The sequence below is a fragment of the Aulonocara stuartgranti genome (assembly GCF_965226115.1).
Source record: "Aulonocara stuartgranti genome assembly, chromosome: 12".
Lineage (NCBI taxonomy): Eukaryota > Metazoa > Chordata > Actinopteri > Cichliformes > Cichlidae > Aulonocara > Aulonocara stuartgranti.
The window spans coordinates 35,044,286-35,071,577 of NC_138948.1; the positions used below are offsets into that span (position 1 = coordinate 35,044,286).

Here is a 27,292-nt window from a genome sequence, read left to right on the forward strand (position 1 = left end):
TAAACATTTATTTTGTGACCCAGAAAGAATAATAAGAGTAATATTAAAACTAACTAGCTGCTGCCATTTTTGGAATCTTCTGTTTCAGTCCGTTATTACACTCTTAAATCCTACTACTTATTCCTGTGTCTTTTGGGATCTTACAAAGCTTCAAACGACGTGTCGACTATTAAATTAGTCTTCGACGATTTTGATAGTCGATGTAATCGTGACTAGTCGACTAATCGTGGCAGCCCTGGTATTGAACAGTTTTTTTAATTTAAAAAAACTCCAAGTGTGTACTTCTTATTATGTAGGCAATTCACATTTGTCCACAAAACTGTCAAATCTTTTTATAAATTTTTATAAACTTTTTATAAATAGTCACTGGTCTATAATTTGCAAAGTGATGCTTTTTACCTGTTTTGTAAATTGGAATAACTTGAACAACTTTCATTTTTTCAGGAAAAAAACCTTTTTGAAAAGACAAGTTGAAAACGTATTTTAACGGTTTTCCAATACCATAAATAATCAGCAACTCTCTTACTGTTACAACATCAATGTCATTCCAATCTGTACTGGTTTTGTTCTTAAGTCCTCTAACGATGTCATATATTTCATTCTCTTCCACTGCTCTTAGAAACACTGAGCTTCTATTCCTTTCAATATTTTCACCAGTGTTCCTTTCTATTCCATCGGCCTTTATTTCCTCTGCCAGTTTTGGCCCCATATTTACGAAGAATTCATTAAAACCATTTGCTTTCTCTTTCATTTTGTTAATGCTTTTTGTCCCTTCTATAAAGTACCCAGGGTAATCATTGTTCCTTGATTCATTTTTGATTGTACTGTTTATGACATTCCATATACCTTTTGTGTTTTCTTTATTGTGTTCTAACCTTTTAATAAAATATTATATATATATATAAGATATAGGGTGTTCTTTTTTTCCTGGCATTTTGCAGTCCTTTAGTCATCCATGGTCTTCCTGCATAGTTGTGTTTCCTGTTGATTTCAATCACCTGGCAGTTTTTTACCAAGTAATGTGTTACTAATGTGTGTTTAATGTGTTCTTAAAAATGCTTCATAAGGTTTATTAACTTCTTCGTGTTCATAAACATGAACATGAAGAAGTTTCTTGCTTTAAAAGTTAATTTTTAAGACAGTTAAATGTCTTCTCTGTTCGAATTCTTTTGTAAATAATCTTGTGTTCATTTCTGTTAATTTTATAATGGCAATTATAAGATGCAAAGACTGGTAAATGGTCACTTATATCATTGATTATCATTGATTGATTATCATCTCCTTACAGGAAATAAAACTTACTTCCTAGCTTTCAGAAAAAAACATCTCCGATTGGCTTAGAGTATCAAAGATAATACAGCACTTAAAAAACACATAGAATTTACACTACACTTAACTAACGATTAGCTTGCTATGCTAACGTAGTGAGTCAACTCACCGGAAATGAACAGGGATCATAAAAGAGGTACATCGGCATCAACCAAAAATGTCCGCATTTCCCAACAAGCGGAAGAGTAAAATCCTTTTTTTTTTTTTACAAGAAATAGGGAAAAATTCCTGGTGAGTTGCTCCGACCAGCATTTGTAGCCTTAACGTTGTTCTCCTTCGCGATAACGATTCAAGTTCACAAGCACTACACAATCTCAGAGTGCCACCTACTGACATTCTTTGGGAACTGCAGTTAATTTCATGATGCAATTTTAGGTGGGTTACATAGTTCATGCATTTATTACTTCTAGGCTGGACGACTGTAATTCATTATTATCAGGATGTCCTAAAACTCCCTGACAAGCCTTCAGTTAATCCAAAATGCTGCAGCAAGAGTACTGGCAGGGACTAGAAAGAGAGAGCAAATTTCTCCGATATTGGCTTCCCTCCATTGACTCCCTGTTAAATCCAGAATTGAATTCAAAATCCTGCTTTTTGCATACAAGGTCTTAAATAATAAGGCCCCATCTTATCTTAATGACCTTATAGTACCGAATCACCCCATTAGAACACTTCCCTCTCGCATTGCAAGCTTACTTTTTGTTCCTAGAGTATTTAAAAGTAGAATGGGAGGGAGAGTTCTTCAGTTTTCAGGCCCCTCTTCCATGGAACCAGCTTCCAGTTTGGATTTGGGAGACAGACACTATCTCTATTTTAAGATTAGTCTTAAAACTTTCCTTTCTGAAGCATATAGTTAGAGCTGGATCAGGTGACCCTGAATCCTCCCTTAGTTATGCTGCAATAGGTGTAGGCTGCTAAGGGATTCCCATGATGCACTGAGTGTTTCTTCTTCAGATTCACATGGACAATATTCAAATTCAAATTCAAATTTTTATTTGTCACGTACACAGTCATACACAGTACGATATGTAGTGAAATGCTTTGACAACTGCTCGTGACCTAAAGAAAACAAAAAAGGAAAAGGCTATGAATAAGATAGGAAATAAATATGAAAAATTAAAAAGGGTAAATTTAACTAGGAAGGAATAAAATATAAATTAAGGTTAAAAATGAAATAACTGTACAACACACTGGGAAAGAATAAGATAAAATATATAAATTAAATTGAAAATAAAATAACTGTACAACAAAATACACAATATAGAACTATATAAGAATGTATGAACAAAATACACAAGAAGTATAAATAAATATATACACAATAACAGCAGCAGTGATTTAAGTGATGAAGTGAAAACAATGTCCAGAATGTCCAGTGTGTGTGTAAGAACTATATGTGTGGGTCAGTACTGTGTGGTGGTGTGATTGAGAGACCGTATCGCCTGCGGGAAGAAGCTCCTCCTCAGTCTCTCTGTGTTGGTCTTCAGGGAGCGGAATCGCTTTCCTGACCTCAACAGAGAAAACAGTCCGTTGTTGGGATGGCTGAGGTCCTTCACGATCTTCCTGGCCTTGGTCCAGCACCGCCTGCTGTAGATTGAGTGCAGGTCAGGGAGCTCGGAGCGGATGGTGCGCTCAGCTGACCGCACAACCCTCTGTAGAGCTCGTCTGTCCTGCATGGTGCTGTTCCCGAACCAGGTTAAGATGTTTCCCGTCAGGATGCTCTCTATGGTGCACGAGTAAAAGTTCCTGAGCACCTTGGAGGGCAGTTGGAAGTCTCTCAAGCGTCTGAGGTGGTAGAGACGCTGACGGGCCTTTTTCACCACGGAGTTGATGTGACAGGACCATGACAGGTCCTGCGTGATGTGAACTCCGAGGTATTTGAAGCTGTCCACTCTCTCCACTGGGCACTCGTTGATGACGGGGGTCTGGTAGTTCCTCTCCTGCTTAGTGCTGAAGTCCACTATCAGCTCCTTTGTCTTACTGACGTTTAGAAGGAGGTTGTTCCTCTGGCACCAGTTCTCCAGATTCCTAATCTCCTTCAGGTAGGCCGTCTCGTTGTTATCAGAGATCAGGCCCACCACGACGGTGTCGTCAGCAAACTTGATGATGGTGGTGGAGCTGGTAGTGGCCACGCAGTCATATGTGTACAAAGAGTACAGCAGGGGGCTCAGAACACACCCCTGGGGGGCTCCAGTGCTGAGAGTGGTGGAGGCTGAGACATGTCCGCCCATCCTTACTGCCTGTGGTCTGCCAGTTAGGAAGTTGGAGATCCACTGACACATAGATGAGCTGAGTCCCAGATGCTCCAGCTTGGTGGTGAGTGTGGAGGGAATTATGGTGTTAAATGCAGAGCTGTAGTCTATGAAGAGCATTTTAACATAATTCCCCCTTCTAATGTCCAAGTGAGTGAGTGATGTGTGGAGGAGATGAGAGATGGCATCGTCTGTGGAACGATTTGGACGGTAAGCGAACTGTAGTGGGTCCAGTGTGTCTGGTAGTGAAGAAATGATGAAGTCTCTGATCAGGCGTTCAAAACACTTCATCACTACTGAGGTGAGGGCTACAGGGCGATAGTCACCAGATTGGACACCAGGGATCAGACATCAGTTATAACAGCATCTGTCACCAGATTGAAGAGGGTCTCAAAGAACAGTTTAATGATGCCGAAATTGTGATGTCTGTCATGATATAAAACCTGGTAATTTCAAAGACGTGCTAATGAACAATGATGAAATGACTGTAGAGGACAGTAGAAAGTAGAGCTCAAAGTGTCATGGTCTGGAGTCTGGTGACTCCATGTTAATGTTTTGTGTTTATTAATATTTAGAGTTTTCAGGTTTGTTGTTGTTTTTTCCAGTGTTTAGGTGTTCTCTGTGCTTCCTTTGTGTTTCTTGTGTTCATCTCATTTTACTTTGACGGTCCCGTGTCTCATGTCAGCGTGTCTAGTTTTGTTTTCCCTTGAATGTTATGTCTTATTACTCCCAGCGGTGCTCCTAGCCCTGGGTTTCTCTCTATCAGTGTCGCGTCGTCCCCTCACCACTCCTATGTGTATGCGTTTTTCCTTCCGAGTTCCCTAGCTCTGTTAGCATTTAGTTTCGAGTTTTGGTTTGTTTTTTGCAAGTGTTTTTTCATGGTGTTTTGCAAGTGCAATAAAGCAGCCTCCTTTGGTTAACACTTTGAGTTCGAGTCCTGCATTTGGGTCTACATCCTGCCTGCCACACAGCCGTATCATGACAGAACAATGTGACCAAACAATGGACCCAAAAGTGGCTGGATCATCCTGAGGAGAAGTATTGCTTGGTTTCCGGTCTCCCCTGGCTACTGAGTTCCCTTCATCCGCTTATACAGGATTTTCTCCTTAACACTTTGCATCTTCACTCACCAACTGCAACCAATCACCTGCCACCTCCGCCGGAGGATTTGCTGCCTGGCCTGCCGGAGGACTTGCTGCATGAACTGCTGGACGTAATGTTACCATTAGCAACTTTGACATAGAGGCATGTGGCTCAAGTCACTTCCATTAATATTTATGTGGCGGGGTGTGGTCAGTGGTGCAGCTGCGGCAAGGTGGACACACCTGAGTAGCATCAGTGATCATCTGTATTAAAAGGCTGTATTGGGTCTTGAGTGTTGTTGTTAGTAGTGTGTATGTTCGGCTGCAAGCTGAAAGGCTGCAGCCGTGTCTCTAAAAACACCAGCCACCAGCCAGGTGATAGTACCTGATACCTGGTACTTTTTTAGTACCTACTCCGTCAGGGTTCCAAGAGATTTGAGGTGATGCCCAACAGTGTGAGCATTCATCTATCCACCTATCATCCAGTAGAGTTAGAAGTCTCGCCTGTATGGGCAGTTAGCTGCCAGTGTCCATCCCAATTATCAGACTCAAGCACCCACCAACCATCTGGGACCAGCACCATTCTTTAGCAGCACAAAAACCCATCATAACATCATTCCAGTATTTTTTTTTTAAATTTATTTATTTGATTAGCATTCAAATCTCTCAATGAATACAGAATAAAGATCTACCACAAAGTAAGAATGCACGAGATGAGGCTAATCAAAAAGGTACTGGCTGAAGCACATGCTTATTGTAACTGCTCCTGAAGGTTTTTCATGTTCGAAGTAGAATAAAGGGCCATGCTCCAACTGATGTTCAGCCAGTATTTTAATCTTCTTTTCACCAGCAAACACCGTGAAAAACTATGGTGAAATGATCAATGAAAAACACGGATATTACATCAGCAGAACAAAAATTACAACTCAAATAAAACATACACACAAAGTAAATGCACCAACATACCGTGTGCGCCTTTCTACTGAACATTCATGAGCAATTGTAGTCCATATCGTCTATATTTCCACCCTTTGCACAGGCTAGCATTCTCTTTCTGGCTCGAGCCTTCAGTCTTTGGTGACACGTGCGCTTAATTGAGCCTCACCCCAAAGCATGCGCACCACAAAGCGCCACACTCAGGCCCACCAGTAGGTGGCGACAACACAACATGAATCCAGATTAAAACACCAAATTTTGAACATTGCAATCACATAATAATTACATTTCAATGCGACGGCTACACTGCCACCAAAATTACAAAGGATTTCTATTTACATGTGTTAAACAAAATTAAATCCTGTAATTTTTAATAAATTGACAATCAAACATCAACTTATGTTACAAAAAAAACACTTCTTAAATAAACTTATAGATCACATATGTTTGTGTTCTTAACCCTTGTACTACTTCACTGTAGTTTAGACCCTTTAACTAGTACCACTAGTTTCTGAACTGGTCTCTCAAGAAAAGAGACTTGTTTCAAACGTTCACCTTTCTTTCCCAGATCCTTTTGCCCTATTTGGATCTTAACCGTCCGCACTAAACCATCATCATCTTCATTGGCTTCAACCACCCTTGCCAATTTCCACTCATTTCTTGGAATATTGTCCTCCTTTAAAATCACTACATCTCCAACCTGTACATTTTGTTTAGGAGTATGCCATCGTTGTCTTAAACTAATGCTGGTTAGGTATTCCTTGCGCCACCTGCTCCAGAACAACTCTGTTAAATATTGCACCCTCCGCCACCTCTTCCTGGCGTACAAATCTTCTCTTACAAATCTACCAGGAGGCGGAAGTGGCACAGACTCTTTCATTGTGAGCAAATGATTAGGCGTCAAAGGCTCAGCACTGTTGGGGTCGTTGATTGTATCAGTAGTGAGTGGACGATGGTTCAAAATTGACATGGCCTCATAGAAGAAAGTTCTCAATGAGGTGTCATCCAACCTCCCTGTGGCTTGGGCTAGGACAGAACTCATGACATTCCTAACAGTGCGGATCTGTCGTTCCCAAATGCCTCCTCTGTGACTAGCTTCAGGAACATTCATTTGAAAGTCACACTGGTTTTTAGCTAGATAAGTAGAAATCATCTCCTTGTCTAATTCCAACAGACCCTTCTTGAACTCGTTCTTAGCTCCGACAAAATTTGTCCCTTGGTCAGAACGAATCTGTCTGACTGTGCCTCTGATTGCTATGAAGCATCTTAAAGCATTTATAAATGCGTCAGTGGAGAGATCCTCCAACATCTCAATGTGCGCGGCTCTCGAGCTTAAACACGTAAACAATAGGCCATACCTCTTCCATTCCTTTCGACCTTGTTTCGTGTAGAAGGGACCGAAAACATCAACTCCAGTGTAGGTGAATGGGGGCGAAGGATCCACTCTGTCAAATGGCAAGTCAGCCATGCGTTGTTCTTCAGCTGGCCCACGCACTTTTCTACAATTGACACACCCTTTAATGTATTTGGCCACTACCTTACTGCCACCTATGATCCAATAGCCACTTTCCCTGAGTTTGTTCAGTTTGGCCTCGGCCTTGGTGTTGCGTTTTCTTGTGACAGTGGTCAAGAACGAGTTGTGTGACAATGCCTTCCTTTGGAAGGATTACTGGATGATTCAATGCAAATGATGCTGAGGATTTTCTCAACCTTCCTCCAACCCTAAGCAGGTTGTCTACCAAAATAGGATCAAGTTGATACATTTTATGAGTTTTTGGTAGTCCAGCTGAGTTTTGACTGAACCATTTGAGCTCTTCTTTAAAGGCTTCCCTCTGTGCTGCCTGGAGGAGTACAAAAGCAGCCATTTGTCTTTCTTTTACACTAATGGGTCCTGAGTTATCTCTCCTTGCAAGTCTTTTAATTCTTGCCACAACGTTAAGAGCTGTATCCCAATTGGAAAATCTTGAGAACCTCTCAAGAAAGCTGTTTTCTTCAAGGGCATTTGTTTTCAGGACCTTTACTTCTGGGTCCCCAACAAGAAGATCAGGGGAATGTTGGTTTGTGACAATTTCCCTTTCCCATAGGAATTTAGGTCCAGTGAGCCAATTCGAGCTTAGCAGATCTGCCACCTTGAGGCCCCTAGACGCGTGATCAGCTGGATTTTGATCAGATTCAATGTAAAACCATTGCTTCGGATCAGTAGAGTCTCTTATTTTCTGAACTCGATTTGCCACAAAGACATGAAAGCGACGAGCATCATTTTTTATGTATCCAAGCGTCACTTTAGAATCTGTCCTTCAACGCACATATTAAACAAATATGTAAGACTGCTTTCTTCCATTTGCGCAACATCTCTAAAATTAGAAATATCCTGTCTCAGAGTGACGCTGAAAAACTAGTTCATGCATTTATTACTTCCAGGCTGGACTACTGTAATTCATTATTATCAGGATGTCCAAAAAACTCACTGAAAAGCCTTCAGCTAATCCAAAATGCTGCAGCAAGAGTCCTGACAGGGACTAGAAAGAGAGAGCATATTTCTCCTGTTTTGGCTTCCCTTCATTGGCTTCCTGTTAAATCCAGAATTGAATTCAAAATCCTGCTCCTCACATACAAGGTCTTAAATAATCAGGCCCCATCTTATCTTAATGACCTTGTAGTACCATATCACCCTATTAGAGCGCTCCGCTCTCGCTCTGCAGGCCTACTTGTTGTTCCTAGAGTATTTAAAAGTAGAATGGGAGGGAGAGCCTTCAGTTTTCAGGCCCCTCTTCTGTGGAACCAGCTTCCAGTTTGGATTCGGGAGACAGACACTATCTCTACTTTTAAGATTAGGCTTAAAACTTTCCTTTTTTCTAAAGCATATAGTTAGGGCTGGACCAGGTGACCCTGAATCCTCCCTTTGTTATGCTGCAATAGATGTAGGCTGCCGGGGGATTCCCATGATGCATTGAGTTTTTCCTTTCCAGTCACCTTTCTCACTTACTATGTGTTAACAGACCTCTCTGCATTGAATCATATCTGTTATTAACCTCTGTCTCTCTTCCACAGCATGTCTTTATCCTGTCTTCCTTCTCTCACCCCAACCGGTCGCAGCAGATGGCCGCCCCTCCCTGAGCCTGGTTCTGCCGGAGGTTTCTTCCTGTTAAAAGGGAGTTTTTCCTTCCCACTGTCGCCAAAGTGCTTGCTCATAGGGGGTCATATGATTGTTGGGTTTTTCTCTGTATCTATGAAGCGCCTTGAGGCGACTTTTGTTGTGATTTGGCGCTATATAAATAAAATTGAATTGAATTGAATTGAATTGTCCAGAAAAACTCCTCGTCAATTTTCCGCTCGAGCTCTGACCTGAGGAAGTTACTTACAGCTGCAGAAACTGCAGCTGCAGTGAGCTCAAGGCGTGGGATAGTGATTATTCTTGTGGGTGCCACTCTGGCTTTACCCATGACCAGTGCACAATGCACGTTCTTATCAGCAACAATCCTGATGTATGAACATTGTCCATAGCCACTGCTGCTGGCATCCGAAAAATGATGCAGCTCAATTTTTTTGACCTTGCCGAAGTTCTCAGGAACAAGGCATCTTGGTATTTCAATCCTTTTTAGATTCTCCAAGTCACCGAGCCATGCTTTCCATTTGGTCTCTAGTGCCGGAGGAATAGGATCATCCCATCCCACTCCGCGTTTGCACATTTCCTGGAGTACTTGTTTTCCTGTCAAAATGTAGGGTGAGAGAAAACCTAACGGGTCATACACACTAGCAACTGTTGCTAGAATTCCTCGGCGTGTGGCTGGCCTTTCTTTGAGGGCTACACTGAATGAGAACACGTCAGCCTCTATGTTCCACTTTACTCCCAGCACACTTTGCATTTGAATTACAGAGTAGTTCAGGTTTACATCTTTGGTCTTGCTGGCTCGTTCTGTTTCTGGGATAATGCTCATGACCTCCTTGTTGTTGCATGCAAATTTGTGCAAGCGCAGTTTCCCTTTTGCACAGACCTCTTGTGCTTCACAGACCAGCTGCTTGGCTTCCCTGACTGAATCAATGCTGATTAGCCCGTCATCCACATAAAAGTTTTTGTGAATGAATCTGGCTGCCAGCGGGTAGTCCTTTTTTTGTTCCCTGGCGAGATACTTCATGCCATAGTTAGCACATCCCGGTGATGATGCCGCTCCAAAAATGTGCACTCGCATGCGATACTCCTTAGGCTCAGTATCTGTATTCCCGTCCTTCCACCACAGAAACCTTAAGAAGTCTCGATCCTCTGGGTTGACATGGAAGCGATGAAACATTTTTTCCACATCACACATAATTGCTATTTGATGCTCTCGAAATCTGCACAAAACCCCTGCCAGAGCATTAATCAAGTCTGGGCCTGTGAGTAGGTGGTCATTTAAAGAGATGCCTTCGTGTTTAGCAGAGCAGTCGAAAACAACTCGAATTTTCTCTGGCTTCCTGGGATGATACACGCCATGGTGCGGAATGTACCATGTGTTACTACCTGATGTGCCATCTGCTTCCTCTGCATCACCATCTTTAAAGACACTATTCATGAACTTGATGTAGTCTTCTTTGTACTTTGGGTTCTTATCCATTTTTCCTTTTAAACGTTTCAAGCGAAACATTGCAAGCTGCTTGTTATTTGGAAGCTGTGGGCGTTCTCTAAAAGGCAGAGGCATTTCTAAATGGCCTTCCTCATTGTAGTGAATGTTCTCATTCAGCATCTCTAGAAACTGAATGTCCTCTTGAGATACACTCCCTTCTTTATGGTTTGTGTCCAGAAAGTCATTTTCAAGTGCTTTAATCACAGAAGCAGGCGTGACAGATGGCAGCTCCTTTACTGTGACACGATGACAGATCCCTGCTGCTCCCATTGAACTTTTCCATGGCTTAATGGCTCCCACGATACTCCACCCTAAGTCTGTTTTTATTGCATAGGGATCATAATCCTTTCCTGGTATGACTTCCCTTGGCTTTAACGCTCTTGCACAGTCGTAACCGATGAGAAGAGCTATAGGACAGTCCAAGAGATCTGGCATTTCATTTGCAATGCTAAGTAGATGGGGCCACTTTTTTGCTGTCTCTCGAGTTGGAATAGTGTGTTTCTCCAATGGAATGTACTCTTGAGTGTAGGTTGGTGGCAAGTCAATGTACTTTTCTGAGTTGTACCCTCTTACCCTCAGTCCATCCACTCTTTGACTAGGTACAATCGAACACCTGTCAGTCATTGTTGTCAGCCTTAGCTTCACTGGTTCCCTGCTTGCCTGTATCTTTTCACAAATATCTTGGTCAATAAATGTGTTGCTGCTTTGGGTGTCTAGCAGAGCATAAACCAATGTCTCTTGATTCTTCGCTGATGAAGAAAGCCACACTGGAACGATCATTGAAGTGCAATCATTGTTGCCCACTCTCACACTGCACGATACGGTGGCTGCATTCTCCTCTTCTGATGGTGGTTCAGGTTCATTTCCCAGTGGAGGATCTTCATGGAGAGGAGAAGGGTGGCTTCGTCTGCAGACATTACATGTTGCTCTCTGTCGACAGTTTTTGGAAATGTGGCCGACTCGCAGACAAGCAAAGCACATATTGTTGTCCCTAATAAACTGTTTCTTTTCTTCAAGCGGCATTGCTGTAAACTTTGCACATTTATAGATAAAATGATTTTGCTTGCAGCAGATACATTCAAGTTGCCGTTTGTTCTGAGTTGAGGAAGGGTTGGGTTTTGATTTTCTGTTGCTCTGAGCTGTAGTTGTGTTCTTCACATCTTTAGACCCATTTGCTGATGTCACCAGGACACTGGCCTTCAGACGTTTTTGTTCTTTCTCAGGTTTTTCAAATGTGTTTTTTAAGGCAAACAGAGAAGAAACTGGATTACATGCTATACGCGCCTCTTCAGCCACAAAGTCTGCAAATTCTGCAAACCCTGGATATGCCTTTTCTTCATCCAGTAATTTTGTGACATAACGATTCCAGCGGGTTGTGGCCCAGTCAGGAAGTTTCAGCAATATTTTTTGATTTTCTTCACAATCATCTAAAACCTTGAGGCCTTGGACGTGAGGCATAGCATTCTTACAAGAAATGAGGAAATCACTAAACTCTCTCAATTTAAGTGACTCCTTTGGACCAATCTTTGGCCAACGGCTTAGTTTTCCCCTAAAGGCTCTTTGAACTACAAATGGGTGTCCATAGCGTTTGTTCAGAGCATCCCAAGCTTGTTTGTAAGCTTCCTCGTCACTTCGATAAAATGTCCCTTCTAAAACACAGAGAGCTTCTCCACCAATGTACTTCTTCAAGTAGAACAGCTTATGGGCTGAATCTGTGCAGCTAGTCTCGATAAGCGCCTTAAAGCAAGTGCTCCACTCAACAAATTTAAGTGGGTCTCCTGTAAATGTAAACGGCTCTGGCACTGGGAGTCTAGACATTACTAAGGACTCTTTTAATGCCTGCACCAGAGAGAGCTCACTTTCTTTTGGCACCACTTGAGTATCATAGTGAGGGGCGTGAACACTTTGTGAGGTCAGGATGAATTTACCTTCAGAGTGAGGAGGTGCAGTGCTCTGAGGAACTTGGGTGCATGGGGGACTGCTAAGTGGTTTAGGAAGCTGGCTGAAAGACAAAGTACTCCTTACTTCACAATTTCTTATTTCAGCATTCATTTTTGATTCCTCTTCAGCATATACATTGTATTCTGCCTGAATGACCTCAAGATCTCTTTGATTTTCCAACATTTTCAATTGCTCTTGTTGAGCTAATATCTCCTTTCTCCGGGCAGATATTTCCATTTCTCTGTTTATTTCAGCTTGCTTTGATGCCAGTCGTGCTGCTGCCTCTGCTTTCCTTGCAGATACATGACTTCCTTGCTGACTATGGCTGTGCTGGCTATTTCTTCCAGCTCTAGACACAGTTGAGCCATAAATTGATTCTGCACCTTCTCTTTGGAGTAACTGAAGGAGTGATTCTTTTACAGCTCCTGCATCAAACTCTTTGTCAACATCTGCGTAACGCCTTTTCAGAAGTATCATCATCTCAGCAGAAACTGAAGTACAGCTATCCATCTTTCTTCTCATATCTTGAGATGGTGTAGTCAGTGCACGTAAAGCCACATAATCTTGCTGTAGGTCTAACTCACATTTTTCTACTGACTTGATCATTTCAGCTAATTCTGCTTTAGAACATTCTTCTTTAAGTTTGGACCTAGTGAGCTGAATTTCTGCCTTAAAGTTTAAATATGTTGACATAAACTTTCTTTCTTTGCTTGTTATCTCTGTCTGTTTAAACTCACGCATTTTTTCTGTTAGTTGCCTTTGACGGTCTGTCCGTCTCACCTCTGCGTCAGGTTTAGATGATGGCTGAGGCAGCCCTATTTTGTGTATTTCAAGGTCTCCATAAATTTCTCCTATGCGTGCTTCAACTTCTTCTCTTTCTGCATCTTCAAGTTCAGTTTCTAATTTCTTTTCTAACTGTGCCTTTTCAACTTCTAAGGCTATAAGTATTTGCTCAAGGATATGAGTTTCTTGTGTACTCTGCTCCATTACAATGTTTTGAACCAACAACTTAGAACAATAAAAGGAAACTTACCCAGAGTACACTACCTTAAATATCAAACAGCACAGTAATAAACTTTCAATAAATGAACAAATGTACAATATCTACACCATACAATTTTCTTTTTGGCCTTTTCTTAGATCTCTTTATGCAGTTCAAACGTTTCGCTGATGTAAGAACTCACAGTCTACTCTTCCACGTGGGCTGCCGTCTTGGAAGAATGGCGTGCAGGGCTCTGGCTGCTTGCTCCATAACAGGCCACGTTTTTCACTGTAACTGCTCCTGAAGGTTTTTCATGTTCGAAGTAGAATAAAGGGCCATGCTCCAACTGATGTTCAGCCAGTATTTTAATCTTCTTTTCACCAGCAAACACCGTGAAAAACTATGGTGAAATGATCAATGAAAAACACGGATATTACATCAGCAGAACAAAAATTACAACTCAAATAAAACATACACACAAAGTAAATGCACCAACATACCGTGTGCGCCTTTCTACTGAACATTCATGAGCAATTGTAGTCCATATCGTCTATATTTCCACCCTTTGCACAGGCTAGCATTCTCTTTCTGGCTCGAGCCTTCAGTCTCTGGTGACACGTGCGCTTAATTGAGCCTCACCCCAAAGCATGCGCACCACAAAGCGCCACACTCAGGCCCACCAGTAGGTGGCGACAACACAACATGAATCCAGATTAAACACCAAATTTTGAACATTGCAATCACATAATAATTACATTTCAATGCGACGGCTACACTTATTATGCCAAGCCTTTTAACAAAAGATCATTTAGCATGCAGCTCATGTAGATAGAGCTCGAAGCAAAAGAGTAAAACAAAACAAACAAACAAAAGAACAAAACAAAACAAGTATAAACCTCATTCCTCCCTTGCATACCAGCCATCATACATAACTGCACAAAAGAGAATGTAAAACTCCTTCTATTCCAGCCCCACCAGTTAAACTCACAGAAAGATTGCAAGTGTCATGGATGCACCAGATATCCGTCGTGGGGATGTGGGGACTTTTGCGAATTTTGTGCTGCAGATTTGTGCTCTTGTTGGTATACTGAAGACCCTTGGTCTGGATGGTTAAGTGAAACTGATTTGCGGTTCTCACATGTCATGACTCCTTCGTAAGGTGCCAGCTGAAATGAGGTTTGAGTTTTGGAGACACATGTGACTGGTTGAAGCTGAAAACATGGAAACATTTAGATACTTGGTAAGTTTATAGCAAAAGGACAGAGAGAGGACCATCCAGAAATCAGCACCTGAAAGAGTCAAAGCCAGTAACACGCACAGCCACTATACTCCATGGCACAGAGAATCTGCTGGCAAAGCAGTCTATTGAGCTACTGAACTGCAAATCGTCTGCTCAGAGCAAGAAAGGCCCACTGAAAGCCTACTGTCCATACTGCAATACAGAGGACTAACATTCAAATCCTTTGATAAGGTTCAAATCATAGACTGGGTTAAGACAAACCAACATTGCTGGTGATGTGAAAGATCACATCTAGCAGTACAGTGCAACCTGAAGAAAGTGTGCACCATACATCAAGTCAAACATCTCGGGATCCTACATGAGGTCAACATCAAGAGTGTGAAGGAAGGTACTTTCCTGGTGAGCTCTGCCACCGAAGTCCTCCAACTAGACAAACCTTCAGACCTCTCCTGTGTTCTGCTTAAAGTGATCAAAGTCCTACTGAAACATGGAGACATGACACTGGACACTTATGCTGTCTTGCATGATGGCTCTGACTGCACCATGCTACGTTCATCTTCAGCTTAGCAGCTAGGATTAACAGGCACTCCTGAGGACCTTTCCATGAGAACTAGCAAATATTTCATGCCTTCACTACTTAGCGTTTTGATTTAGCTCAACATTCATATCCAGCTACTTTCCTCAAGCAATCTACAGACTTCTCGAGTATTTACGCCTACAAACCTTCAGCCAAGTTTCGCAGCTGCACCTTATAAACCCTGCAGAACCTGTGCACTTTGAATCACTAGGGGGGACAGCTGCAAGGGTTGGACACTGCAAGACACAGCAAAGACTCTTGAGTCACAGCTAGAGCTGCAACTGTGCCTCCTGCAGCCCCCTATCTGTTGAGCTTCAGAGGCGTGTTGAAAAACAGTGGCAAGTTGACATTCTACCATAAAAAAGTGAAAAGGAGGTAACAATGTCCAAGGAGGATCAGAAAGCCCTTTAGATACTGTACCGGTATGCCAAACCCTTGTTGAGGAGAAAGGATATGCCATTTTTCCAAGCAACCCAAGAGGCAATATTGCCAAACTATAAGAGTATAGAGAAACATCTAAGCAATGGGTGCTGCAAACAATGCAGAAATTGAAAAACTGGTAAGCTGTGGTGTTGTAGCCAAACTGCAACCGGATGTTACCTCCCAAGAGCAAAGAGAGATGGTAAATACTTCATCACATGGTCCAGCGCAATGGCAAAAATAGAATGGTCTTGAACTGCTCCTTTCATTACAAGGAACTTAATTTGAACAAGACTCTATTGCCTGTCTTGAGTCCTTCCCCGGTTGGAGTGCGCTTCAAGGAGCACAGCATCAGTGATGTAGGGGCATGTTTCACCAGGTGTGCCTACTCTCCAAAGACAAACAATTCTTGAGGTTTCTTTGGTGCATAAACAGAGATGAGCCCCCATCCATACATGGATAGCAGGTCCTTCCATTTGGGAGTACCTGTAGACCATGTTGTGCATCTTTTGCTTTTCAACCTGCTATCAACATGTCGTCCTACACAGCAAACCCACAGAGGATGTAAGGTTTTTAATCCATCAGACAGTGATTCTATGTAGACAATTATCTGAAAAACTGTTTCATCAGTTAAAACTGGGGTGAAGTGCACCAAAGCGTTGGATTTAGTTGTGATCATGTGATCTGTGTGTTTTGAAAGGCATTCTTTTCTATAAGCTTCTGCAGCTTCATAAAGTTTCCTACGGAGCCCCGCAGGGGACATGGGAGAAAAAAAAATTAAGACGGACTTTTGCGAGATCTCGCAAAACAAACTCGAGATCTCGCAAAACTTTTGCGAGATCTCGCAAAACAAACTCGGGATCTCGCAAAACTTTTAGCCGCATTCTTCCCGTTAGCTCGAAGCTAACGGGAGGTCGAGACCTACTACAGCCGGGTGGAACACCGCTTTCCTGGCACATCGTGCCTCGACCTCCCGGTTGGCTTCGAGCCGGCGTCCGAAGAATGCGGCTAAAAGTTTTGCGAGATCTCGCCGGAGTTTGTTTTGCGAGATCTCGCAAAAGTTTTGCGAGATCTCGCAAAAGTCCGTCTTAATTTTTTTTTCTCCCATGTCCCCTGCGGGGCGCCGTAGTTTCCGACTTGTGATTTCCATAAGGGAAATTTGGATGCAATCCAACAATAAAAACAAGGCAGACATTAAAAACTGAAGAAAAGAATTTATTGTACACAAAGCTGACAGTTTCAAAACAAAACATATCCAGTTTAAGTCCAGGTTATCTATTCCTATCAGTAAAACACATAAAACAACTAAAAAGTTCAAGGTCAAATTTATTTATATAGCACATTTCCATTGATTACTGTGGATATATTTCTTGGAGCCTCTTGACAATGGTGAAGCCCAAACTTAAGAAGAACGACGCGAGCGATGTAGGCCTCGAAGCCTCTTCAGACTCTGGTCTGGTGTGCCCCCCCGCCTGCACTGGAAAAGGATGAATGCGAGCCGTCGAATAAAGCGTTACTAACCGCTATAACTAGCTTACGTTCAGAGATAAATTCCATCAAGTCTGAATTGTGCGCTACACTGGACACTCGCAGATTAGAGATTTCTACCACCATAAGAGGCGAGATATCATCCTTGAACCAGAGCATCCAGGCCTCAATTTCGGACATAAAAAGCGATGTGGCCAGGCATGATAACACTTTAACTGAACTGCAGGCCTGTGCCTCAAACCACTCTGACACCATCGCCACTCTCAAGGCCACTGTGGAGCGTTTGTCTACAGAGTTAAAGAAGTTAGATGAGAAATGTGAAGATCTTGAGGCACGCTCCAGGAGGAATAATGTAAGAATCGTGGGAATACCAGAGGGCACAGAGGGAGTTTGTTTCGCAACTTTTGGCAGAGGCGCTATCTCTCGAGGAGAAGCTACTTATCGATCGAGCACATAGAGTGAATCGCCAACGTCCCAAACAAAGTGATCCTCCTCGGCCCATCATCTTGAGATTGCTCTACTACAGGGGTCGGCAAGCCTGGGCACACATGCCACGGCTGGGTTAACTGATAGCACGACCATAGCTGGACTGGCCAGCAGGCATTTATTTGCCCGGTGGGCCGATGTGATATTTAATTTTTATGGGCCGATGATTTTTTTTTTTTGTAACGGTATAAACAATGAAAGGTGGTGGATTGGCCAGATGCTGGTCGATGTGTAAAAATAACTCAGGATATACAGGAGGAGGAGAGACCCAAGGCGGTGAACTGAACTTCAGGTAAGAAGTTATGAACTGCAGTCTATCTGGGTCAGATATAATCCAAGTTTAGATGTTGTTTATTTTCGTTGTGCTGACTTTTTACAGTCAGTTACAATCAGTAGCGGTTTTAGATAAGGAGCGACACGGGCAGTTGCCCGGGGCGGCATCACGGGCATCGGCAAAAAAAATAAAAAATTCTCGTACTCATGCTGCCCCGACGTCAGCCAGCGCATATTGGGAATGGTACAGGCACCGATCGGTTTTCTATCGCCCATTTGCTGGGAGTAAGGGCGCCCTTCGTTTGCGAGGTGCGCCTGCTGCTTGCGGCGCAGAGAGGAGAGGGCGGGGCGGCGGGGGATTTTCTGACCGGCTGGAGCAGCATCTAATAACCATCTCGCAAAGTAAAACAAAATAAAAACAAACCAACAAACACAAACACACCAGACATCATGATACAGATTTGTAATTTGCGCCTGCTCGCTGCTGAAGTCAAAGTAAACTTTATTGTCATCTCCGCTACATACAGTCCAGTATATAGAGAGACGAGACGACAAGGCTCCAGTTACAGCAGTGCAAGTAAACAAACAATATATATAAGAAGAGTAAGAAAACAAATGTACACTTTAGGACCAGGGGTAAAGGGATCAATAACAGTTTAAAATTTATAGTTTGATGATTTAAAGTCTCACACACAAGCCGTCGAAAGGGGAGGGAGGCCGGCTGCTTCCAAATAGAGCACATTTCATTCATAATGTTGTAAATCCAAGCCCATTATGTATTCATGATTTGAATCCTGGGTTGTGTGAAATCTCAGAAATGCACCCTAGACAAAGTGAATCTGTGAACTAAGGTGTAGGTGTGTTAGATCATGTTGTGGTGATCCTTGGGTTGGGGGAAGGGTGTTCATATTGGAGTGCAAAATTAAAACCAATGGAAGATGGACAAGAAAAGTTCAAAGCCATCAGGTCCTCAGTTTAGAAAAAAGAGAAAAGAAGAGGAGGAGAAACGAGCAAAAGATGCAGGTAAGCAGATGTGTCATTGAATAATGGCAGGTCATCCTGAAACAATCAGAATCAGAATACTTTATTAATCATAAACAGACAGGAGCTCAGACAGATACTGAGGTAAAAAGAAAACCTGCCTCACAAACTGCTTGTCAGATTAACTTTTACCCTGAGCACATCAGCAGAATTACCCACACTTTATAAGAGCAAAAACATAGCAGGATTAATGAAGCTCAAAATCTTAATATGAAAACTAAATATAAAAACATAATAATAAAAAACATTGGGTGGGGGCTGGGGGGTTAAACTACAAATCAATTGATAGATAACTTAGGTCTGCCCTAAAGTGTACCCTACTTTATCTCCCTTCTGGACTATCCAGTGGGCTAAAATCTACAAAGTAAACATGAATTTGATGAGACTTGAAAATATGAATTGTTTACTATAACCAAAGATTTCTGCAGTCAGTCTCAACCTGCTGGCCTGCTTTTTAGAAAGAATGCAGGTCAAAGAAACAGGCATGGGCTTCACATTTTGACCTGAAAGCTGTTTCCTTGTTTAGTCAATTCTATATGTATCAAAACCCAAAATAAACAAATATTTAGAAGGTCATATTGATTGTAAAAAAATTGAGGCGGAGATCAACAGCAATCCCTACTTTTTAAAAAAATTCCATTTCTAGTTTTTACAGTGCTATCTTTGCACATTTTTGCATGAAATTTGGGATTTAACTGATCTGATCGTTGCATTATGTTTTCAATATTACAAACTTTTTATACACATGAGCAAAGCATGAATGATCTATCAGTTAACAGACGAATATAGATTTACCAATGTTGTAGCTACAGCAGTGTCCATAACCTTAAGACCATGCTGTATAACTGACATCACTGACTCTTGGTCTCAGTAACCAGCAGCTTTGCCTTTTTTCCTTTCATCAGACCATGCAGAGATACAGCTGCCCGCCTTTTCCACAGCGTTGACTGTGTTGTAGAATTTTGCTATTTTATGTCCCAGAGCTTCAAGACCATCAACTACATCCTGCAGGGCAAAGAGGAGAGAGACTCAGATGGAACAAGAGAAGTAGAACTTACTAATTTATCATTTAAATACATTGAATAAATTACCTTTTCAAGCTTGGGTTCAGGTTTTACTTCACTTTTAGAGTCTACAAGAACAACAGGCGTAATAATTGCCTCCTTAAGGCTCTTTCCAAACCAAAGGTGGTTCATGAGCGCCTTGGAGAGAAAAAAAATGAGGTGAGAAAGTGATGATTACAGGATAAATTAGGGTGAAGAATCTTGTTGCTATGATGCAAGCTTTAACAGCAAAGACCAGCATCAGTCCACATCAATTTATTTTATTTAATATGTAACGGCACCTTTGTGTGTTTACCATGCATACATACCGAGGCCACAGCCGGTGGAATCGTTTCAGAACCAGACCCTCCAATCACCAGCGTCTTCGACGGAGACTTCAGCACAGATGGGGCCATATTGGAGGGAGGCCGCTCCCCTGAGAAATACAACAAAGACCTTGAATGACAAAACTAGAAAACAGAAATCAGTCTGTACACACATATCTGTGCATAAATCATTTACACAAATGTTTCATACACGAATCAGTGACTGTATTTTCATGCAGTATTTTCATACCTGAATTTTTTATACTCTACAACAGGGGTGTCAAACTCCAGGCCTCAAGGGCCGGTGTCCTGCAGGTTTTAGATAAGACTCTGGGTGAACACACCTGAATCAAATGATTAGTTCATTACCAGGCTTCTGGAGAACTCCAAGACATGTTGGCTGTATCCCAATTCAGGGTCTGCAGCCTTAAAGTACGCATTTTAAGGCCGATTATGTTAAAGTGAATTGTTAAATGTTTGTCATTTTTATGCTTACCATCTCTACATTGTTTTAACTCTGTGATGAAAGAAATTCTTCTGTCCCCCCTCCCCAGATTCTCGAGGTTCTGGGTGGGGGCTGTAGTGTTTTATCACAGGCACATCCTTGTGAAGGTCTGTTTGATGTTGGTAAACTTCCTCCCCTTTGTATGGCTTCACTTTGTTATCTAGGGTGAACCATGAATTGGGTGTGGGGGAGACTACCCTCTTTATGACCAAGGATGTTGCTCCTGCTTTTATGCTTTTATGACCCTTTTTGGTCAGCAGGAGAACACACACATACAGTGCCTTGTCTTTGTAACCAAGGGGGGTTATGAGGGGAGGTGTTTGTAAACTATTGTTTATTGTGTGAACGTTTTCAATAAAAGGCAGCGAGAGGAGGCCATCATCGGGGTCACTCGTAAGGAGATTCGAAGTGCGTTTCTGAGATACCGACGAGGCCTCCCTTGCAAGTAAATCGATTGATCGCTGTTGCCTTGTTTTTCTTTCACGGGAATAAGTCCTGGATACAGCAGGGTCTGAGTTTAGACCCAACAGATTACGTCACAGCGACGCGACGAAGGCTGTCCCAATTCAAAGGCTGCTCGAAATGCTGCCCTCAAATGCGTCCTTCATTTCCCTGAATTTTAAGGATGTAGCAGTGTAGACTTCGTGGCCCAACATATCCCATAATGCATAGCATGGCGGTGGGTGTCGATAATTTTGCCAAAAAAAAAAAAAACGGCGGATGAGGGCGCCCGAAGAGTAAACTTTAAGTAAGTACTGAATATTATGTCACTTATTTATGTGCAAATGTTTAATAACGAAGAACATTAAACATTACTGTTGGCCACATGTCGGCAAAGTTATGTGACATTAGTGACGTTTGTGCTAACTTGGTTTTAAAGCCTTTACTTTAAAATATACGCCATTCAATAGCTGAGCTTAATCTCACAGAGAATGATCAAAGCTCATGTAGAAACAAACAAACAAATGAACAAAAAGGTTTCTCCTTCATTCCTGTCAAACAAAGCTGTATGAAACGTTTCCAGCTGTTAGTATCATGGTTGCTAGGCAACCTGGGCAGCGCGACGGAGGCTAGACCGTCCCATTTCACAAGCCTCGCACTTCCGGCCTCAGCGGTCTTTGATTACGCGGCCCTTGTGGACCGTTAAGGCTGCGTACTTTAAGGCTGCAGACCCTGAATTGGGATACAGCCGCTGAGGAGGTAATTTATCTGTGTTTGATCAAGGACACATGTAAAATCTGCAGGACACTGGCCCTCAAAGCCTGGAGTTCGACACCTGTGCTCTACAAACAAGTTTAGAATTGCATCCGCCCATGCTTATCAACAAATGATGAAAGTGCACACACAACAAGTGAGTTATCGCTACTGAATCTGTATCAAACTAAAGTGAAATGTCTTTCAAAGTGCAGCTATTACTGAGACTCTGTCAGTGTGTTAGATTAATGTTTGAATGATGCTATGTCCAAACTGAATTATACAGAACCTTGAACACACTTGAATCAATATTATAGATCTATATATAGATTCATCCATCGATTATCTTCAGCTTATCCTTCTCAGGGTTGCAGGGGTGGTGGAGCCAATCCTAGCTACCATAGGGTGAGAGGCAGGGTAAACCGAGGTCAGGTCGCTAGCCGGATGCAGCGCTAACACAGAGAGACACTCGCATTCACACCTATGGGCAATTTAGATTCACCAATTAGCCTAACCCTACTAACTGCATGTCTTTGGACTGTGGGAGGATGCTGCAGTACCCAGAGAGAACTCACACAAACATGGGGAGAACATGCAAGCTCCACACAAGTGGGATCAAACTCAGGGCCTTCTTGCTATAAGGCAGGGGTGTCAAACTCAAATACATAGTGGGCCAAAATTCAAAACTGGAACAAAGTCGCGGGCTAACATTAATATTTATTGAAATATATTTATTCCTCCAGATATAAGAATGAATCTTTTCTTATGGACTCAAACACGTTTTGCTGAAAAACTGAATATGGAACAAACAAAGCTTAATACTAAACAATATATCTATTAGCTGTATAATACCAGTAGGCCAGCTCTAATAGTAATTTGGTATGGCTTTGCGGGCCAAATGTAATTAGGCTCCGGGCCAAATTTGGCCCGCGGGCCAGAGTTTGACACCTATGCTATAAGGCAACACCGTGCCAGTGTGCTGTCCTCTATATAATTTTAAATGAATATAAATATCCATATACCGTCAAATCACAATGGTACATTTATATCATAAGGTTAACCCACTTCAGTAGAGAGAAACCCCCAACAATAAGAAGAGCCCCTTATGAGCAAGTACTTGGTGACAGTGTGAAGGAAAAACTTCACACAACAACACGTTGACATGGAAACAGATTTTACTACAGCAGTAGTAAAACTGTGCCTGTTCTTGAACATTCAAACATTTTAGCAGGCTATGGTATTAAACAGAAAATGCAATTTTAGTCCAAATTCACATGATGTGTTTCAGTTTGGCAAAACATCGTGGAAATGATCAACAAGTTTAGTTTTTCCATGATCAACAAAATATGATGCATCACAATGAATTATGAAATGCCATTTTCTCCTCTCATTTCCTCAATGGCACTATTTTGCCATTATTACAAATTACTTAAAGAAATATGTCCTGTCAGGAAAATAATTTCAGGAAAAAAATTAAACTCTTTGTGGTATTAGTTTTGAAATAATCCACCTTCCTCGTCTGATTACTTGTATTTCATAAATAATAAATGTAAAAAGCATCCTACTGATCTCTTACCAGGAGAGAAGCTATCAGCTCTACCACAGAAGTCAGACAGCTGGTTGTTGAGAATGATTCCAGTGCTTGGAGAGAGGACCCCGGAGCCGAATCTGTAAACAAAAAAACTAAATTAACTACAAAGCCAAGACACTCTTTGTAGTATAGAAATAGTCTAAAAATAAGTTCCTCCATAATCTCTTAAATCTTCAGTTTCAAGAAAGAAAAATATCTGATAGCTGGTTTCTAGCAGTGAAACAGAATGATGCAGGTACTGACTCGTCGTTGATGCTGCTGGTGACAGACACAGCAGATCCATCTTCAGCCAGCACAGATACATGTGTGGTGCCGATGCTGTCCAGATACAAGTTGATGCCAGGATCACGAGTCTTGTCGCTGCTGATCAAGCTTCGTTTGCTGTCTGCAAAGCTATCCTGTGTCAGTTTCTTTGCCATCTGTGTGAAATACAGAGAATTAATAAAATGAATTAATAAAACTAAATAAATATGCACATTACAGAAAATACATTGCTGTCAAGAAATTTATAAAATTGGAGCCAAATGTTAACAGAATTTTGATCATTGATCCATCACTGATGTAAGATGAATGAATGAATGAATACTAGAGGTTATAATATTGGTTAGTGATCAAGCTCAACATATGACTGCCAAAGATAGAGTCTCTGAAATTCAGTCATCTGTGTGAACTACAGAGTATCTGAAAACATCACATTACACAAAATTATACTTATATTTAAATACTAAGATAATAATAACAATAATATATACATACTAAATTAAAGACAAATATTAAGCCAATTTAGGTTTATGTGCTTTTAAAACTTGTATTTATATGTATATGTTTTAAAAGCTACATCACTGCTCAGAATGATGCTGAAATGAAAATGCTGAGACTCAAAGAAATTCTTACAGCACTCTACTGGTTCTCTTCACCCTTAGTGCTTCTATAAGAACTTTAATTGTAAGTAGCAGCCAGGTACTGATAATCAAATGCCCCTGATTGATCATTAACAAAGGTGAACACTTCTGTAAAAGCACTTTGTTAACACAAAGTCACAATCTCAACCCAACAAATTAACCTAAAGTCCAACTGTGCAAAACTCAGAGATATTACAAAAAAACCTCAACTCATTATCAGTGTGCATAAACTGACTGTGGTGGGGTGTAGTTTGTGGATGAGCTGCAGGCAAGGGGTGGTTTGTTTTGTGTTTTGTGATGTGGTATTGTTACTTTTAATTGTTTAGTCACTTAAATAGAATCATTCTTTATGCAACAAAGCAGGTGCAAATCTGTAGGATTTTGAGATACTTACTTCATCTGAGCTGAAGTTTGGATCGCTGATATTTGTCTTTAATTCATTGGCAAATTTTAAAGCTTCAATATAACGGTGATAAAACAAAATCTTTTCATCAGTCGTCTTAGGTTCTGATTCCATTTTGTATCCTAAAAATATTTTTAAAAAAAAATTTTTTTGGATTGAAAACATCAATTCTTAGTGTATCACATTTGTAAAGATTGATAAGGATCATTTTCCTATATGAATCAAACTCTACATGCTAGAAGCAACAATCAGGAACCTTTCATGATGTTGAGGATGAGGCTGAGGATGGCTCCTCCTGAAGGGGGCGGAGGGAAGTACAGCTTATACTCTCCCAAAGAAATATTCCACGCATCAGTCACTTTAGCTTCATACAATTCCAAGTCCTCCCGTGTGAGGTTTCCTCCTGAGCACGAACAGTGAAACAAATGATTCTGCTGAGCAAAAATGAACACAATGAATTTCATAATCAAGACTTTGAATGGATCGAGACAGATCACAGTGTAGCCTGTGAGGGATCATGTTACAGTTTTCCAAAACCAATAGATTTTTGTAATTTGTAATTAGATCATTGTGCCTGGCAGACATAGAAAACGGTCAGAAAGAGAGCAGGATGAAACCCATCTGATAATACCTTCATTCTGTATGTCACTGGTTAAATTCTTTGCTATTGTTCCGTTGTAAAACACATCTGGTCCCTCGTTTGCGATCATCTCCAAAGTGTCAGCCAGTTTCTCAAATTTCACAGTATCACCGGTCTTAAGCAGGTTCCCATTTTTATCTAAATATAACTCCCTAAAAGACAAAGACAGTGAAATAAAGCTGAACCATTCATTGTTTGCTCTTTGTATTTTTGAAATCACATTGTGGGTGTATTTCATACCGTAGTGACGTGTTACCAATGCGTGGGATGTGTTGACCTTGGTAGTAAGGAATAGGGAATCCTTCTCTGGCTAATTTGATGGTCGGCTGAAAGAGGTCGGCCCACGGCAACTTCCCATAAAGCCGGTGTGCCGCTTCATAACCTCGAATTTCCCCAGGAACCCCAATCCATTTGCTACCTGGTTAGATAGATAATGGATAGTCAGTGCTGGAAAGTCCCACATACATTTGCTCGTGTTTTGAGTAAACTGTAAGGTCCTGACCTTTAATGATCTGAGATGATGTCTGTTATAATTTGGTGCTTTGTAAATACTCTATTCTATTCTGCTCCATTTCAGAGGGAAATGTGTGTGTTTGTAACTGATTATGTTAGAGATAACATTTTGCATCTTACAGTTATTTTAAGTTTATTTCACTATAGTTACACTATTTCTGGCTCAAAGAAGCATTTAGCATATCTTATATTTACTTTTCTTACTGTTTATGCAGCCTGTGTGCAGGAGTGTAGCACAGAACTCTGGGCCATATAAATAAATGGTGTCTGTAGCCCCCTTTCTTTCCTTGATTCATCTTTCTCACACATATTCTAATGTCTAATTTCTTTATTTTTTAATGTCTGCCACAAGTGAACTGCTCCAACTACTCCCAGTTCTTATTGCTGTCCATCCCATACTCAAATGCTGTCAAAAGACGCTTCTTAACAGAGACTATGCTGATTCTACATATGGATCCACAGCTTCCCTTCAAAGTCAACACACTATAGACAATCAGGGAGTAATGCATGAAGGTCATTTGTACTCTGCTGACCAGTGGCGTGTCTAGAAAATTTTTGTTGGGGGGGCCAGGTAGGGGCACAGATTTGGAGAAGGGTGGCAGATTTAATTGGCAGATAATGTTTAAAAAAAAAATTCTACCAACCCTTAACCATAATTCAATAATCCTATAAACCTAATAACCAAAGGCACTTTTAACTCTTATTAGAATGAGATTTTAACCACTACGGTGCAAAGTTTTTAGATACTGCGTTGATAAAGTACAAGAGATACAATCAGTGCTTTGTCAGTGTTTACTCAGCATTCAAGGACAGCAATATTTGCATAGTATTTTTACTGACATATACTGCACATATGTTTTGGGCAAAAACATTTTTGAATATTAAAATACGAACATTTGTAGCAAACAATTGACAAATTAGCCATTCCAATGCAAAACTTTCTCTGCCTGTTAAAAAAAGAAGATAATCTTCTCACAAACTGGTGTTTGATTTTGAAACAGGAAAAAAGTGGAGAAACAACTGAAAAGACTAATATTTGAATAAAACCTGAAAGCAAGTAAATACTTTCTATGCTGCCTTATGGTAAACTTTGGTAATATTGATAAAGAACAACACTGGCTGATGATGAAATACATTCAGCTGGCATGGTGACACTGCCAGTATAACCTGCAGGGCTGGACTGGGACAGAAAATCGGGCATTTTGACTACAGACCGACCCACCAGGTATTAAAGCCATAAAGCCTTTGAATGAAAACAAACCCTGTTGTGACAGTGATGTACAGTCTTTTTGGTATATGTATGATTTCTATACATTTTACGTCAGATAAAAACTTTGGTTGTAAGATTTAGATAATTATTTAATAAAAGCGAGATATTTTAAATGAGAATAGGAAAGAAAAGTATTTCTTTGTGCCCCCTTTCCCTGTTAATGCCCTACCTGGCCCCCTGGCAAAACTTTGCTAGACCCGCCCCTGCAGTTACCAGCTGTCAGCTACATAAAAAAGGATCCTGGTGGGTGGTCTTCA

The 27,292-nt window shown here is 41.3% G+C and overlaps 1 protein-coding gene across 2 annotated transcripts; it reads right to left on the reverse strand.

Moving 5' to 3' along the window:
• Nucleotides 1-17,772: 17,772 nt before the first annotated feature.
• LOC309718859 (glutathione hydrolase 5 proenzyme-like) lies at nucleotides 17,773-26,279 on the reverse strand. 2 transcript variants are annotated; one of them, XR_014280092.1, is made up of 10 exons: nucleotides 25,493-26,279; nucleotides 25,244-25,404; nucleotides 24,869-25,015; nucleotides 24,604-24,734; nucleotides 23,551-23,726; nucleotides 23,293-23,384; nucleotides 20,021-20,127; nucleotides 19,740-19,850; nucleotides 19,444-19,653; nucleotides 17,773-18,001 (listed from the first exon to the last, which is right to left on the reverse strand). XR_014280092.1 is itself a non-coding variant. In XM_082554468.1 (9 exons), the coding sequence occupies exons 2-9, from the start codon at nucleotides 25,320-25,322 to the stop codon at nucleotides 19,516-19,518; spliced, it is 981 nt and encodes a 326-aa protein (XP_082410594.1). In that variant the 5' UTR covers nucleotides 25,323-25,404; nucleotides 25,493-26,279; the 3' UTR covers nucleotides 19,292-19,515. The 2 variants fall into 2 exon arrangements, 1 of the variants encoding a protein (XP_082410594.1); XM_082554468.1 differs by lacking the exon at nucleotides 17,773-18,001 and having other exon boundaries at nucleotides 19,292-19,653.
• Between the last annotated feature and the right edge of the window lie 1,013 nt (nucleotides 26,280-27,292).